The sequence below is a fragment of the Gigantopelta aegis genome, chromosome 10 (assembly GCF_016097555.1).
Source record: "Gigantopelta aegis isolate Gae_Host chromosome 10, Gae_host_genome, whole genome shotgun sequence".
NCBI classification, from domain to species: Eukaryota; Metazoa; Mollusca; class Gastropoda; order Neomphalida; family Peltospiridae; genus Gigantopelta; species Gigantopelta aegis.
Window position 1 is genome coordinate 18,751,522 of NC_054708.1, and position 18,746 is coordinate 18,770,267.

General features: G+C 36.6%; 1 protein-coding gene across 3 annotated transcripts in view; it reads left to right on the forward strand.

The window, feature by feature from the left end:
• Positions 1-18,746, forward strand: part of LOC121383437 (E3 ubiquitin-protein ligase RNF38-like) — an 85,856-nt gene that overhangs the window by 38,992 nt on the left and 28,118 nt on the right. For 2 of the 3 annotated variants that reach the window (XM_041513460.1, XM_041513461.1), the window contains one exon: positions 4,926-5,008. In XM_041513460.1, the coding sequence (XP_041369394.1) occupies positions 4,926-5,008 (83 nt within the window). Of the gene's footprint in view, positions 1-4,925; positions 5,009-15,534; positions 16,330-18,746 lie in introns of those variants that run through there. The other variant, XM_041513462.1, reaches the window with a different exon arrangement.

Consider the following 18,746-nt stretch of genomic DNA (forward strand, 5'->3'; position numbering starts at 1 on the left):
GGGTTTGATACTCGATGGTAGAGCATGTGACAGAGATGTGGTAAGTTGTGGGATTGTTCCCCCTTAATGATCTCTTGTTTTTCCTCGTCCCAACCTCTGCTTCTGAGAATCTTATGTATATAAAAGATGTCTTTCTGCTTTACAGAAGGAGTAGCCTGTGTGGCAGCAGTGGGTTTCCTTTCTATGTGTTTGTCTCTTTCTATTTTTCTCCATCTCTCTCTTTCTCTCTGTCTCCCTTTTGTGTTCCTCTGTACATACTTGTCTGTCTCTGTCTGTCTGTCTCTGTCTATCTGTCTCTCTCTGTCTCTCTCTATCTCTGTCTGTGTCTGTCTCTGTGTCTGTCTCTGTCTCTCTGTCTGTCTGTCTGTCTGTCTGTCTGTCTGTCTGTCTCTCTCTCTCTCTCTCTCTCTCTCTCTCTCTCTCTCTCTCTCTCTCTCTCTCTCTCTCTCTCTCTCTCTCTCTCTCTCTCTCTCGGAGCCCAAATATATATGTAATTTAAATTATGATGTTACATTACATGTAATACACTTTCATATCTTTTTCTCGATATACCGGTAGTGGAACATTGGAAGGCATGATGGGGGGGGGGGGGGGGGGTAGTCTCAAGAGGAAGATTAAGCATGTAACATCTTGCACCTTTTGTCAGTATTTGACTTTTGAACTTGGATTTTAGAGTGTAATGAAGAGCACTGCCTGTATTAAAGTTAGTCGCGAGTACAAACTCTAAAGTTATATACACAAATGGGTTCAGGTGAACTATCAAGACATGGACGGGACTCCTGATGTGTGTGTGTGTACTTTCCAGCCTGTGGTTGGTATGAAGCTTACTGCTGTGAATAGATACTTATAATTCATGGAAATATCGGGTGATTTATAACTTCCTTTGTTCTCTCGGCTCTTGCTGCAGGCATTGCTTCTGGACAAATCATCAGTATGGTTGCTGGTGGCACCATCCTTCTACCCGTGGATCTCTTATCACGTTTATGTACACATTTCATGCTCCACTGCCACTTCGTTGTAAAATATTTTGATGTCCAAGATGATTTTGTTCCCTATCACGTGGCATTGCAAATGTCAGAGATCACTACACAATTTTAAAACATTAAACAGTAGTTACTAATCAATATTAAATTGATTAGAAATATCGCTAATCAAGATTTTAAAAGCAAAATGTGAACTGGCATGTATGCATGTGTTCATAGGCATAAAAACGCTCACATGTATGTATATTTTGGAATATAATATCCCTATATAGTTATGCTATACGTAACAATGCATTCAGTTCCAGTTATATTGTAACCAACGTTGGTATGTTAGCATCATGATTAAAATAGGATTTAATAACAGGCCTCTTTGAGAATTGAAAATTTGTGTAAAGCGTTTATGGATTACACAAAAATAAATTCAGGTAACCCATTTTGTTTTTATATAACCCATCATGACCATGTAAATGTCATACATTCAGTGCACAAACGAGGGGCGGGACATAGTCCAGTGGTCAAATGTTCGCTTGATGCACGGTCGATCTAGGATCGATCCCCGTCGGTGGACCCATTGGGCTATTTCTCATTCCAATTAGTGCTCCATAACTGGTGTAACAAAGACCGTGGTATGTACTATCCTATCTGGGGATGGTGCATATAAAAGATCCCTTGCTGCTAATAAAAAAGAGTAGCCCATGAAGTGGCGACAGCAGGTTTCCTCGCTTTCAATATCTGTGTGGTCCTTAACCATATAACCGTAAATAAAATGTGTTGAGTGTGTCGTTAAATAAAACATTTCCTTCCTTCCTTCAATGCACAAACGAAAAATGGGTTACGTAAAACTACACTTACACGAACAACGACCGGCCTCGGTGGCGTCGTGGCAGGCCATCGGTCTACAGGCTGGTAGGTACTGGGTTCGGATCCCAGTCGAGGCATGGGATTTTTAATCGAGATACCGACTCCAAACCCTGAGTGAGTGCTCCGCAAGGCTCAATGGGTAGGTGTAAACCACTTGCACCGACCAGTGATCCATAACTGGTTCAACAAAGGCCATGGTTTGTGCTATCCTGCCTGTGGGAAGCGCAAATAAAAGATCTCTTGCTGTCTGTCGTAAAAAGAGTAGCCTATGTGGCGACAGCGGGTTTCCTCTAAAAACAGTGTCAGAATGACCATATGTTTGACGTCCAATAGCCGATGATAAGATAAAAAATCAACGTGCTCTAGCGGCGTCGTTAAATAAATCAAACTTTTTTTTTTTTTTACACGAACAACGCACGAATGAAACTTATAGCTCGAATGAAACTTATAGCTCGAATGAAACTTATAGCTCGCAATTTTCAGAGGCCTGAATAAGGAAGGAAGGAAATGTTTTATTTAACGACACACTCAACACATGTTATTTACACGGTTATATGGCATCGGACATATAGTTAAGGACCACACAGATATTGAGGAAGGAAACCCGTTGTCGCCACTTCATATATATATATATATATATATATATATATATATATAAACCAGCTTCATTTTGCCATTAGTAGCAAGGGATCTTTTATATGTACACCATCCCACAGACAGGATAGCACATATCACGGCCTTTGATATACCAGTCATGGTGCCAGTGCCGGATTTATAAGGGGGCTTAAAAAATCCTGGAAGTACCGGAATTCCGCCAGGTCGCTGACATGTTTGTTTTCTAGTTTGTAATAAGTTCAATACCCGACGATACACTCACACATCTTGATCAGTATGCTACGAGTGTCCCTGAAACCGAACAAATATTATACTGAAATGTAGTTCCTCTTTATTATTTTTTTCCAACATATTGGCCTTTAAGAAAAATTCTTCTTATATCAACTGTCAATCCGCTGAGTAGGAGACATTTTGTTTAATGTACCATAGTTGCTAGTCTGGATGGACCTATTTAGGACTGTCCTCTTCAATCCCCTGTCCCGGGCCCCCATCTCCCCAAGGTCTAAATCTGGCCCTGCATGGTGCACTGGCTGGAATATATATATATATATGATAAAAAAACATTATTAAAGATACTTCGTAAGTGATCAACATAACGTGGCAAACGAACGAAGTCAAACCCAAACCTTGATTGACAAATCAGTAAAGTTTGAAATATTCTGGTGAAGACTAACTTTTTCATATTTCTTTCATGTAGATTTCAAAACTATCCCGCAAGTATTTAACAGAAGAATCTGTTATAAACACACTGACAACATGCTTTGAACAAATACTTTTTAGGAACTATTGACCTTTGACTGGCTGTTTTGGGGGAATAAGGCTAAATCAGACCACTATCAAAACGGAACCATTTTCGTTGGCCAAAACGGAAAATAATGACACCTAAATGTATAGGCGAAAATGGTACCTTTTTTCTTTTCTTGTTTTTGTTTTGTTTTTTTAGTGTATCCCAGGGATCACCTTTTTTCATACTATGGAATTTTAATTTTTACTACAAGTTATTTATTTATTAGTTCATCAAGATTAACGTATTTATATCTGAGCCAATTGTTTTCTAAACTGCTCACAAAAATAGTATATTTTTGCTATTACCAAAACACTTTTAGTTTCCTTCTTATGTCAACCCAAACTGAAATTATTTACAAAAAAACAATGGTGTAGGAGGATGTGATAGACTGGTATAGAAATAACTGCATTTCAATGTATTAGGGAAAATGGTGTTACAAAGTAATAAATTATTAATACAGCTGTTGTTTCATTGAAGATATCATCATTCACAACTTGTAATGCTGTTTCAGCCAGACATTTTAAAATTTCTGGTTCTGTTTAAGTCATATAACCATAGATTTTTGTTAAGTTTTGTCCAGTTTGGTTCTTTTTTTGTTTGGGTCCGTTTTGGTACAGTTCTGTTTTCGCTATAACCCCTTTTCGGAATGTTACGCTTGCGCAGTTCGGAACTCTTAATTTGCCAATGTGGTACATGAATTGTGTATTTTAACTATTTCATCATCATTCTGAAAAGTTTTTTTAATGGTTTAGAATTTTTAAATAATAATAATAAATAAATATATAAAATAAATTTACTCTCAGTCAGAAAAAGACAGATCGCCTGCCGGATTGATAGTTGCATTTTGTAACTCGCCCGTCAGAATTTGTACTCGCATTTGGCGAACGGGCGAGTACTTTCTGCACCCCTGGATGATCTAGAAAAGGAAATCTGAAATTTGCTGCCACCACATATGTTACTCCTGATTTTGGGTTTCATATTTTTAAAATGTATGTACGTACGAACGAAGGATGATCAAAACATTCTCGGTCTGACCAGGACGAACTTGCCCTATGGACATGCCTACCTCTTATTTTTCAAGATAGTCCTCTCAGAGGTCCATATACTTATCTCAATATTTCTGCAGTGCCTGAATCCTTCATCAATCCTTCTGATAAAGAAGGATTTCCTCCTCGAGATATAAAAACTAAATTCTTTCTATATACGAGTGTACGCAGACCTCACCATTTAAGGGGAGCTATCACTCTCACTCCCCATCACTCCCCTCAGACTAGTTTCAGGAGAGTAGAGTTTTTACGGCCCATCACACCCTGAGACTAGTTCAAGCAGAATAAATTTTAGCTCGTCTTAGAATGTGGATTTATTATATCGTATCAATACGGTAATACAGTAAAACCTCTCAAAACCGGACCCTCTGTAAACTGGAATTCCGAGAACTCTCCTCTTGTTTTTTAATCACCCCTCATATTTTACCACAAACAGGGTACCACACCAACAGTCTTTGGTATAACATTCATGGAATGAAGACAAACTTAATTGTGTCCATTGAGAAAAATCTATCATCCTGTGTATTTTTGGCAGGTTCTACCAGTGATCTACGTCAGATTGCTATATAGCACTGGACTATATGTACCTACCATGTGCCCATATTTCATTGGCGTGTATACTTTCTGTTTCAGACCTACATAATAATCTGGGACAACAGATGCAGCACTCTCCACAGATTCTGTCAGGATTACTAAACGATGATGCAAGTAGAAAAGTGAGTGGTTTGTTTCATTTATCCAGGCATTGAATTTAGGATTTCGCTGGAATCATGAAAATAATATAATACGCTATGTAGATATTTTAGTATTTCATATCAAAATGATTTAAATCATATGCTTCTAGGGGGCCGTCCATAATTTTCAACATTTCCACGAGCGTACAAACCCGTACACTTTTGACCACCCCCTCCCCCCCCCCCCCCTTAAAAGTGTACATCCCCAAATGAAAAATGTTAATCGAATGTTGATCGACATTTTTCTTTTTCAAAAAAAATGTACACTGGCCTCTTAACCCCCTCCCCCCTGCATACGGTTTGTACGCTCGTGAAAATGTTGAAAATTATGGACGGCCCCTAACTTGAAAAATATGGGATTTGTTGCAGAACGGATTACTTCTAAATTGGCAGCCTAATATCCAATGAGTTTACACATATTTTATCAACATTGTCAATTGGGTACTACAAGTTACTCTCTTTTTTTTTTTTTTTTTTTTTTTTTTTTTTTTTGCTTTCATTTTTTGGGGCTGGTCCATCATCTTGTTAAGAATGTACATCAAAATGTTGATTTTGAAAGGCTATTTTATTGACATTATTGTTTTAAAAGCATACATTGGACACACCACACTGTTTATTTTTTTAATGATTTTGTTACATTATGGATTAATAATGTTCAAATTGGCAATTTCTTTGTCATCCTTATTGGATTCATAAGCTTGTGCGTAAAATTATATGCGACGCATGGGGAAAGATTCCAATATTTTCGCATCAGAGTGTGTCAAGCACAATGAATTCCTCTTTCATGACCACGGTATAGGCCGTTTTTCACTCAAAACTCTCATTGGTTTGGGATTTCGGCTTGCCCAAGTTTCACATAATTAATAATTCAGTCTGGGTCAGTGTGCGTTCTGCATGCGGAGGCTGTCGGCTTTGTTTTATTTCATCAGGCCCTGGCATGGCTGTTGTAAGGCCCACGTTGTGCCTGTGTTATGCAAATGATCTCTCATCGGAAAGCTGTCATTTTCATTGATTGGACAGTACTGCGTAAAATATGCCATAGCAAATTCCAGGGGTCTTTTTTGGGTTCGCAAACCTAGTTTAAAGAATTGATTATTATATTTCTTCTTTTTTCTCTACGTATTTATGAAAAATGTTTCATAGTTATTAAAGTTGATGATTAATTGTAATTTGTTAATTAATAGATTTAGTTTTAGACTGAAAAGGTATCATAAATTATATTAAGGGTTATGGCAGAACATTTTAAAATGAAATTAAACCCAATAAGGACCTCATTTGAGTTAGATGATGGCCAGTATGAATTGCTTTGTGCTTTAAAACATTTTCTACCCAGTATATACAAGAGTGTATAGTGGAAACTATATTATGTATTAAAAGCAAAATTATAAAAAATTTGTTTAGTCAGATATAATGTGCAATATTTATATTACTTTTGTTGAAGCTTAGTAGATTTACAAATCAGTTTGTGGATTTTCATCAAGCTTTATTGATGTTGTTTTAACATACTGTATATATTTTTAAAAAGGAGATTTATTTAGCCTGTTTCTTGTTTTCAAGCTTATTTTTTATTCACTTTAATCTTTTTTCTTGCTCGTATGGTTTTTAACCCAAAACAGATTTAAAATAATAATATAAAAAAGATAAAAAGATCCTTTTAATTTAGATATTCTTCTTATCCCTTGCCCTGCTGTGGATCACATTTCTGTGTACTGAGCACTGTAATTATACTGAAGGGAGTTGAATTCGTTGTGGGGAGGACTGAACTCACAGAGAGTCTGAGAGCGGAGCAGGTGTCCATTGGATATAAATTTACCTCACGGCTTGTCAGTATGTTCTGTGGGAACAGGTTGCCCGCAATTGTCGTGTGTTATCTGGGGACAGCATCTCTCAGAGCAAGGCGATGTCCTCAGTTAACCATATGGCAGGTTGGGTGTGCCTGTGCAAATTAGCACTACATTTTCGGATCACAGATGCATTTATATATTTTGTTTGGTGTAACCCAAGCAACTTGGAAATATGATGTTGTCCTGGGTTTTGGGGATAGGGGAGGTGTTATGAAAGCCCAAATAGCAAATCACGAAGGTACAGCATGTAACCAACATTGAATGAACTATTGAAAAAAAAGAAAGAACAGAAATGGGATGGATAATTTTTTTTCGACAATAACAGGGTTCGAATTTAACAGCGGCCGTGACGCAAATTGTTGCAGTACCCTTGTCATATGCTCCAGTGCCTTGAAAATTAAATAGAATCTTATAGCCAGACTGGCGTGCCTTATTTCACATGTCAATAATTGGTCATTAGGGTTCGAATTTAACGGCGGCCGTGACGCAAATTGCTGCAGTATCCTCGTTAATATGCTCCAGTGCCTTGAAAATTAAATAGAATCTTATAGCCAGACTGGCCGTGCCTTATTTCGCATGTTAATAATTGGTCATTACGGTTCGAAATTAACAGCGGCAAATTGCTGCAGTACCCTCGTTAATATGCTCCAATGCCTTGAAAATTAAATAGAATCTTATAGCCAAACTGGCTGTGCCTTATTTCGCATGTTAATAATTGGTCATCATACACAAACACGACTCCTCAAAAAGAAAATTATTACAAAAACATGAACACTTATTTATTTTTAATAGGTGCTGTTATGTTATATTAATACACTTGTTGAAGATTGCTTTGTTGCCCTGCATTTTGGCCATATAATGCCCTAAACAAATCTCAATCGGTTGAGGCGAAATGGCTGTACCCTCATATTTGCCAAATTCGAGGCCTGCAAGAATAGCCTGTAATAATTACTGGTTACTGGCTGGAAACAAGATCTCGTTGACTCACTTTTAAAGAACAAAAATTGTAATATTGATTTTATTTTTTTTTTAAAGAAAAAAAGCCTGATTAAAGCAAGAAATTGGGTCATGGAAAATCCTTTCATTTTTTTTTTTTTTTTTTTAAAGATTACTAAGTTCTGAATTTTTTCATGTATTTAATTCTTAAACTTTGTTCATGTATTTAATTCTTAAACTTTGTTCTCTTGTTTTATTGTCCACATTTTATGTAAATTAAAAAAAAATTATAAACTAAAATATGTTATCAGTGGTTGTATATGAAGCTGCAACTTACATTTTGTATAAATTTTGTCCATATATACTAGTAATGTCTGTGTTTTGACCATGTTCAGAACATAACTAGTTCGTGACAAAAAGAATACTGCCTGGGGAATTTGGGATTGGCAGTGTCATGGTTGACCAAGTATAGGCAGTGTTATGTGAATTCATCATGGATGGCTACACTGGTAAAATCTTGCCAGCCATAGTATGGATACTGTATTTTCCCGTGTATTATGCGCACTTTTTTTCCAGAAAATACAGGTTAAAAATGGGGGTGCGCACTATACACAGCAATAGAAAAAATATCTTTTAAAAATGTCCAGCGATCACCCATGAAAAATCGCCGATCGGTAGTTTACAGTACTTTACTGGTTATTGACTGTTCATTACAACGAAACGCCAAAACCCTCTTAAAAATCGCTTTTCACTTGTGATGGTTGTAATAAATGCAAAATAAATCTACAAAAGTATCTATACCTCGCCAAAAAGTGCACAAAAATGACAAAACTGGACCGTAAATATTTTTAATTTCCATGAGATTTAATTCGGTCACTTCCGGCAAACCGGAAATATACCACACTATTATAAATTTAGAAATCTCGCGTATTCACATTAGCCACGAGATTGAAATGTAAATATGCTATATTTTTGTTTTCATATATTAATAAATATAGTGTATGGGGTATATAACTTTGTTTTGATTTATGCACGTGTGAGTCTGTGACATGTAAGTACGCAAGTACTAGCCTTTGTTTAATGTGACATGTAGGTCTATATACTCAAATACCTAACTTAAGTTTTGTTTCTTGAATATACCGCTTCTTTCGCTTTTCGTTAATTTTGGTGACGGGGAAAGTGGTACATCTTGCATTCACTGTCAATTTTGTGGTTTAAAAAAACAGTGCGCATTATATTGTGGTTCATGTTTTTTTTCTTGGAATAAACGTTCAAAGTGGGGGTGCGCATTATACACCGGTGCGCATAATACATGGGAAAATACGGTAATGGTTTATTGTTGTTAAAGTTGCCAAGATGGTATAGTTATACTGCTGACCATTTAGAATTCATCATACATATATTTAACTTCACCATTTAGAAACTATCATTTCATATTTTATTTTACGTTTTAGAGTTAATCATACATATTTTTTCTTTATATGACCATACCCTCCAGGGGTGGTGGGGTGGGGATGGCAGTTGCCCCGCTGAGAATGTTACTTTTTAAAAACTTTTTGTCACTTCAGAAAATAGCATACACATCTCAGGGTTTAATTCGTTTATAAAAAGTAGTGCACGCGCGTTTGGGAATTTACAGTTTTTCCTGTACATTTTCAATATGGCTGACTTGTTTTAAACCTGCCCTAAGTTGGCCAGCCGTTTTTCGCTAACGTTTGCGAACTATTTTGACTGGTTCCTGAAATGGTCATTTGGTTTGACATGAAGCGCATAAATCAGTCTAGTGGATGTTTTTCTGCTCAGTCTGGCTGAACACAGCTCTGAATATTCCATTGATAATTGATAGTCATTGGGGTGGTACGTAGCCAGGTGGTAAAGTGCTTGCTTAATACGTGGTTGGTTTGGTATCGATCCCAGTTGGTGGGCCTTTTGGGCTTTTTTTTTCACTCCAGCCAGTGCACTACAACTGGTACGTCAAAGGCCGTAGTATGTGCTATCCTGTCTATGGGATGGTGCATATAAAAGATCCCTTGCTACTAATCAAAAAGAGTAGCCCATGAAGTGGCGACAGTGGGTTTTCTCCTTCAATATCTGTGTGGTCCTTAACCATATGTCTGACACCATATAACCGTAAATAAAATGTGTTGAATGCATCGTTAAATAAAACATTTCTTTCTTTTTTTTTCTTTTGATAGTCATTGTAAATTCTGTTGTATGTAAGAATGCCACGTTGCAGATCAGCAAGAATATAAATTAAAAGATTTAACTAGAAAGTGGTCACATTTATTGATTATTAAAACTAGTAAAAAAAAAAAAATTGATATTTAAGAATAGACTACCTATATTAAAATATTCCTAAATGTTGATTTATTTTTATTTTTTATTGGTGTTAATCAGTCAAACTTCTTTCTAGTTAACATTAATGTTGACAGACTTTTTTTATTGTAGTATGTGCATAATATCGGTAACAAAGAAACTTACTGTCAGTAAAATTACAAGTTGACCTCGAACATTTAATACAGTAAAAGGTTTTATGCATTCATCTGTGAAAAAATATGTTTTGGTTTTCCCTATTCACGGTTAAATGCACACAAAAATAAATCGTAAGTGCTTTCTTTTTCTCAGTTCGGCTAGAAATTAGAAATAGCAGGATATTACCTGGATGTTATGACTGTTATGTAAAAACAACATAGAGACTAAAACCGTATAAAGCATAATAACGTGAAAAAATCATACCCGTGTGACGCTGTAGTAATGATGTTGAAAACAACTGGCTTAAAATATTGCTTGAAGACAAATATAGCAGAGAGATTGTAAAAATAAATGTTAATGAATGCTAAAATGAAATGTTTTGTTATTGTTTGACCTATTTTTTAAAACAGAAAAATCATACCAACATGTAATAATGTTGAAAACAACTTGTATATAATAAATGTTGCTTGAAAACAAATTTAGTAGATAGATTAAAAGGATAAAATTTTATGGTAATGGATGCAAAAACATAATATTTTCAAATGGTTTGACCTGCTTCTATCGGTTGGCCCATTTGTCGTTCCAGTCAGTTTACCATGACTGTATATATAAAAGACTGTGGTATGTGCTATCCTGTCTGTCATATGGTGCATATAAAAGATCCCTTGCTACTAATGGGAAAAATTTAAGTGGTGTGATTGACAAAACAAACTTTTAACTTTAACTTTGACCTGCTTTTTAATTAAAAAAAAATACCCTCATTCAAAACAAGAGATCTTAAAATATTAAAAAAGAGTGGGTGTATGCTCGTGTATACAGTTGTTGAAGTAGACGGTAAAACTGGGTATTCGACATATCCAGACATCCAGGTACCTCGAGAAGCGATTTCTAGTACGCGTCTTGTAAAGCTGCTTTCATCTAAAGCTATTGCCCAGCTCCAGGGAGCTGTGTGGGTTTTGTTACCTGTTGGAATTAGGACTCAGTCAGGTAGACTGCTTTCATCCAGCCCATTCACGTATTTTCAACAGACCCACCATTTTACTGTGGGGTTTGATTAGGCCCACGGCCCACACAGATTGCCTTAGAATAGGTAAACACACTCAGGCATGTCCGACAAGGTTTGTCATAATGCTAGGAATGAAACGGGGCTCCTTTTGGGTTCTGGCAAGGTTTGTGGTACATGTAGTGCTTCAAAGAAAGAAAAAATGGGGCTCTGTTTGGGTTGTTACAATGCACAGTGTTGATTCTAGGAATAAAATTTGGTTGGTCAGGGTTCATACAGGTCGTGAAAATTCTGGAAAGTGACAGAAGTGGCATGTGTCATTTTCCAGGCTGGAAAAGTCTAGGAATTTTGTGTGTGTGTGGGGGGGGGGGGGGGGGGGGGGTCATGAAAAGTTGTGGAAAATGAAAACTGTTTTATAATTAACCTTTTCCCTCATTTAAAATAAAATAACCAGAGATTGGAATTTTTAATCAAAACATTGCAATATTATTAGATTGTGTTTATATTTGCAGCAGAATTTTTTTTGAAACTCCTTTAACTCCTTTAAAAGAGGGGTTATGCAAAGTAATGAAATTTTGTTTATTATAATGGGCCGAATTTACCAAGCCTGTTAATGTTTGTGTAACTTCATACATTTACAATGCTTAAACACCTGTGTTTAAGAAAAACAGGCTTCGGAAATTTGGTCCAGTGTACGAACCCTGACAATATTTTGGCTATTGGAACTAGGTCTCTGTGTGGATGGTAACCGAAACAGGTCGTCATTTGTCTCATGGTTGTTGCGTGAGCCTCGTTACATGTACCTTAAAATTCCACTACAGACACATAGGGATATCAGCTATAATTGATACATGTATAAAATTTAGCAAGTTTACACTTTTAGGCAGTGAAATAAGCAGAGTGTTTTCTAACTTATGCAGGATATATTTGGGGTGGGGTGCACAGCCTCTAGTAGGGGATGGGGTAGGGGGTGGACACAAGTCACATTTTTGTCATCAAGAATTGGGATGGGCCTGTCATGTACATACAGATTACAAGTGAATACCAACCTGGTAACCTACAGACTACAACTCATTTATTTACCCAGTTCACAATTGCCATTATTTTTGGCTATTAAATCCTTTCACAGACTCCATACATTATCATGTGTATTAGTCACTCTGTTTATGGGCAAGATCTCGCTCAGTCAGTAGAGCACTCATCGGAGGTGCGGGCAGAATCTAGCTCAGTTGGTAAAGTGCTTGCTTGAGGTGCTTGGGTCCAAAGGATCAAACCTCTCGGTGGACCCATTCTTTACTTAAGGTTTTTCCCATTCCAACCAGTGTCCCACAACTGGTATATCTAAGATTTTGTTATGTGTTGTCCTGTGTGGTAAGTGTGTGTATATAAATGATACTTTGGTGCTGATTGAAAAAAATACATCAGGTTTCCTCTGAAGATTGCAGTATTACCAGTTGTTTTGAGATTTTTAACATTTATTTATTTATTATTATTATGGGTGGAGGGGTTTTGGTGAAGCATAAACATATCTATATCAATTTTTATCCTTAAACAGGTTTGATTTAAAACTGTTGAGTTGTTAAAATAAACCTTACTTTCCTTTCCTATCTGAGATCTGTTCACTGTTTATTTCCCACTTCTCTTTAATTTTTAACAATAAAGTGTAAATTATTCAGAAAGGCCAGACCTGTTGGCCTCGGCAGTATTATATTGTCTGTGTGTATTGTAACACGGTGTGAGAGTATAACCCTCCGGCTGAAAGATACTATTGTCCATCCCCAGTCCAAATTGTATGGCCCGTACCCTTAGCTGATCCTGTATAAAGTGGGAATAGTCGGGTTACAGGCTAGCTGTTTACAATGCCAGGTGCATATTCTCTTCCCCATTGACCACTAGACTCTTGACTAGGGAGAAAGTACGTAGTGAGCAAGATCTGGGACCTAATTCACAACTCTAGCTCTCTTTTTAAGCTCTCATTTAAGCAACATGGCATCCTTTTTGCAAGTCTTTTTTATATTACACTGCAAGATCAAAAAGTTGCAATTTTTTAGTGAATTAGGCCCCATGACCCAAGTACTTTGTATAGCCAAGGGAATAATTTTTCATGACTAGGGAGTAGTTTTTCTTGATGGCTAGGCAGTAGTTTTTCATGACTGCGGCAGTAGTTTTTCATGACTAGGGAGTAATTTTTCATGACTAGGGAATAGTTTTTTTTATGATGACTGGGCAGTAGTTTTTCGTGACTAGGCAGTAGTTTTTCATGACTAGGGAGTAGTTTTTCATGACTAGGGAGTAGTTTTTCATGACTAGGGAGTAGTTTTTCGTGATGACTAGGCAGTAGTTTTTCATGACTAGGGAGTAGTTTTTTGTGATGACTATGCAGTAGTTTTCATGACTAGGGAGTAGTTTTTTGTGATGACTATGCAGTAGTTTTCATGACTAGGAAGTAGTTTTTCATGAATAGGGAGTAGTTTTTCACAAATCTTTGCCATCATTCATGTTCCATACAGCCTATCGCTGATCACTCACCCAGTGTAGTATGTGTGTGACTGTCTACCAAAAAGGGGTCATATGTAGGCCTACATGTATTTCAAGGTGGGGTTTTTAATATATGATGTACATTAAACTTCAGATACACTATCCATGCAGATGGGTTCCTACTGCTGAGTACTGATTATTTAGCCTTCATTATTTATCATTTACTTTTGTGATTTAAAATAAAATTTTGTCCAGTTAAAATTCCAGGCCATATATTTTTGAAGCTATGCTAAGACTGGTATCGTAAAACTGTAATAGGCAAAATACTGGGTGTATTTGTCTATTAATTAAATATAATTTTCCTCTTCTGTGACATAATATTGGCTTTACATCATATAAGAAAACTGTTGAATGCAGTTGCACCATAAAAAAGTATATTCTTTTAACAGTTCCTTTATTGGAAACCCCCTCTCCCCCCCAAAAAAAAAAGAAAAAGAAAAAAGGAATCATATCTTCACATTTTAACCTTTAGACTACTGGATTAATTTTTAACAAAAACCACGTTGAGTGGGTACAAGTTTATAATTTTTACTCGCATATATTCACTTAAATGTTTTATAAATACATGAAATAAAGTTCATATATGAATCGGTAAGTATTATTGCGTTTACTTACAGGCATTTGTGGCCAGCTGTCCAGTATTTATGTCCATTATTCTCGATAACAGTGGTTTTCTGACCAGATTTTTTTTTTAAACCCGAACTACGATTCATATTGCAATATTTGGTCATTTTCATTGTTGGTAAAATGATCAAATTTATTATTAAATTAGCTGTCACAATCAGCTATCGATTCCTGAAAATGATCGCGACGTGCCGCCATTGTTGTCAAGCGAAAATACTTGCGGAAAACCACTTTTTGAACTCAAAATTTCAAGGTATTTTCAATTGAAAAAATCAAAACAAAAGCCACCATTTTGAAAAAAAATCTTTTTTCTTTTATTATATTTTCGTTTCCGGTGAGTGTCGTGTGCAAAACGGCGGGAAGTATGAATTGGGGAATGCACTGTATACAGTGTACAGTGCACAGTGTGACGTGACGTTGGGCGAGATATCTCGCCTGCAGTACTCAGAAGGTTAATAAAGTAAATTTGTTCTGTAAATGAACCTCTGACAAAGATAAATATAAAACTTTATTGGAAATAAACATTCCATAACTGGATGCAAAACATGTTATATATTTGAACAAACAAGACAAACACAAACATCATTGTATTCTAATAGAGAATATGGTAATGAATTTAAAAACAATTTTTTTATTGATAATTAAAAACAAAATGCCTGATTTTTCTGAAAGTATGTCGTATATAATATTTGAAAAACACTTTAAACTTTGTGGACCCTTTTGATGAGACCAGTCATACAGAGCACGCAGCCATTGTAGGATGGAAGTTTGTAGAAGTCTACACTTGGAATTCTGTAGTGGGCTTTACTGCAGTCCCACCGAGTAGGAGACTGAATAAATAACCGGCAGGATGTAAACCATGATAAAAAGTCGACTCACGGAGAGGGAAATTAGAGTGTGAACTGAATTCATAACCGGAGAACAAAGGCCATTTCATCTGAAAAATCCCACCACTGACCTCAAGTAGATCTCTCTCTCTCTCTCTCTCCATTGTAAATGAAATATTTTCACTACCAAGAATGTCAAATTTGCCTCCTCAGAGTTTGTTTTTGTTGTTTTTTCCCTATGTATATGTAAATTTTATGTTGTATCAGGAGAGGACTAGGAAATAACACTTGCACAAGGACGTGTATATATTATAGACATTGCATGTGATCAGATGTCCTAACAACCGTGATCAGTGAACCATAGCATGGTATGAACTGTGGGCGTAGCTACTGCGTGGATGAAGGATCCTGGCCTATTAATTGTGATTTAAAGCAGTTATTTGTTCAGCATAAACCCTCCTCCCCTCCCTTCACAGTACTGTGACTTAGAAAAACTTTTAATTTTAATTTTTTTGTCTCAAAACCAAAAAGGACAGAAAATCTTCAATACCTGTACACTCCAACCAACTGGACCAAATATCGATTGCTAACTCATGCTGCGATAATTGGATCCTGTATACATAAGAGAAAAAAGGGATTGCCGTGGGTGGGGTGAACGAAGGGTGAGTAAGGGCAGGCTGGTACTGGGTTGGGCAAGGCTGTTCAGATCACCACTGCAGCTTTAGGAAAAGGAAGGAAGGAAGGCTGTACATTGTATGTGTTTGTGTGTGTTTGTGTTCAGCGTTTGGCGGGTGAATAAGGCCAGCCTGAAATATTCATTCACTGTGTGGAATAAGCAAGTCGGGTGATCGGTGTTCGCCCTGTGCTACATTGTGGATCTAACTGAAACTGGGAGAGGAGCCCAGTTTTCCCAGCATTAACGCTGTAATGCAGGCCGTACAGCCGTGCTGCCCTGTCGGGAGTACAGTTATGTTGAGAGAGGAATTAAACGGCTCTCCGGTCGGAGACATGTTCTGCTGTCACAGCTGTCTCAGAAAGTGGGAACCTCCACTGGACTTGGTGAGAAATTCACGTTATTAGGTTATATTTATATGTAGCTCTTAAGTGTAGATGTTTAGTCATTTTGTTAGTGTTATACAGAGAAAGTAGGAACCTCCACTGGACTTGGTGAGAAATATCACGTTATTAGGTTATATTTATATGTAGCTCCTAACTGTAGATATTTCTATTCATTTTGTTAGTGTTATACAGAGAAAGTGGGAACTTCCACTGGACTTGGTGAGAAATCTCACGTTATTAGGTTATATTTATATGTAGCTCCTAACTAGATATTTCTAGTCATTTTGTTAGTGTTATACAGAGAAAGTGGGAACTTCCACTGGACTTGGTGAGAAATCTCACGTTATTAGGTTATATTTATATGTAGCTCCTAACTAGATATTTCTAGTCATTTTGTTAGTGTTATACAGAGAAAGTGGGAACTTCCACTGGACTTGGTGAGAAATTCACGTTATTAGGTTATATTTATATGTATTTCCTAACTGTAGATATTTTGTTATTGTTCTACTGAGAAATATTTGAAGTTCTAGTGTACTAGGTGAGGAATTCACTGTTACATTGTGTGTGTGTGTGTGTGTGTGTGTGTGTTTCTGTGTGTGTGTCTGTGTGTTTTTGTGTGTGTGTGCGAGTGCGAGTGAGTGTGTGTATGTTTGTGAGTGTGTGTGCGTGTGAGTGTGTGTGTATGTGTGTGTGGCGTTGACTAGATATTTAGTCTTTTAGTTAGTGTTTTACTGAGAAACTGGGAACCTCCACTGAACTTTGTGAGAAATTCAGTTAGGTTTTATATGTAGCTCTGACTGCTGATATTTAGTTATTTTGTCAGAGTTCTACTGATAAAATGGGAACCTCCACTAGACTAGGTCACAAATTCAGTAGTTCTAACTGTAGATATTTAGTACTTTTTTTTTAGTGTTCTATTGAGAAAATGTGAATTTATAGTGTACATGGCATTTTATTGGTAGATGCTACTATAACTAATGTCGAACATCATTTAGAATCAATTCATTCCTCTGTGTCAAATGTAGGTGACATTGACTGGTGTGTACCCTATACAAAAAATACAAGCTATGATTCAACATCCTGTTTATGAATAACAGAGGTGTATTTGTACTCCTACAAACTCCTCAAACTATACATTTTGCAAAAACAATAACATGTATTTTTCCAATGAACAAAACATATTCTGACATCCAAAAACATATATCCCAAAAGAAATTTTACATACGGGTACATAAAATTTGAATAATTTGATAAATATTGTTAACAGAAAAAAATACAATTTAGAAATTACATTACAAACTCTTTGCATGTATCACGAAGTGTGTTGTGACATTTAGATGTTGAACTTCATGATACGTCCATATCCCACCGTACCGTTTGTTGGTTTTCTGTAATACAATTTCAAGCCTTGTAAAGATTCTTTTGGACATCAGTATGATTTAATTAGCTGTGTGTAAGCAAAATATACTAGAAAATTATAAAAGTCCAGAATATAATGTCACAAATGGGTATAAAAGTAATTTCATCGATAAGTTGATGACACATATACCTCATTCTAAAACACACACACACACACATGGTGCACACAAGCACACACACATGGTGCACACAAGCACACACACATGGTGCACACAAGCACACACATGGTGCACACACACACACATGGTGCACACAAGCACACACATGGTGCACACATACACACATGGTGCACACAAGCAATCACACACACATGGTGCACACATACACACATGGTGCACACAAGCACACACCCCACACACACACACACACACACACCACACACACACCACACACACACACAGAGACACAGACAGACACACACTCATTATGTTTAGTGTCCTTTAGCCGGAATTAAAACTGATTCATTGTGTCTGAAATGACCACCACACCCCCTCCTATTTTAGTAACAGTACACAACAACAATTGGATGCAGACGCAAATCTTTAAATGACATTCCATGTACTACTTTGTAATTGACTATCACAAGTGTAACGAGCATTGCATGCTTCATGCACGTAAATCATCTAACACCCATGTTAATAGCCTATGAGAATATTTACACTGAGATCCACTATCTCAGTCCTGCTCATTAGATGACACCATCCTGTGTTTGACACGGTAAGCTTGGGATTTGTACACAATCGTACAGGACTAATGGGAGTAACAGTTTTTATACTATTGTAGACCTTGCTGTGAATTTGTTTTTAGTTTTTTTTAATTCGGGGAGTTGTTGCTACTAATTGCTCCTCTAACTTAGATTATAGAGAGCCATATAGGATATTACCTTATTGAGCACTGATATTTAATCCTTTTGTAGTACTTTTAAAAAATCAACAAAAAAATCTTATGCTAACAGGAGATAAGTTACTTTCCTTGAACTAGTCTCAAGGGAGTATTAA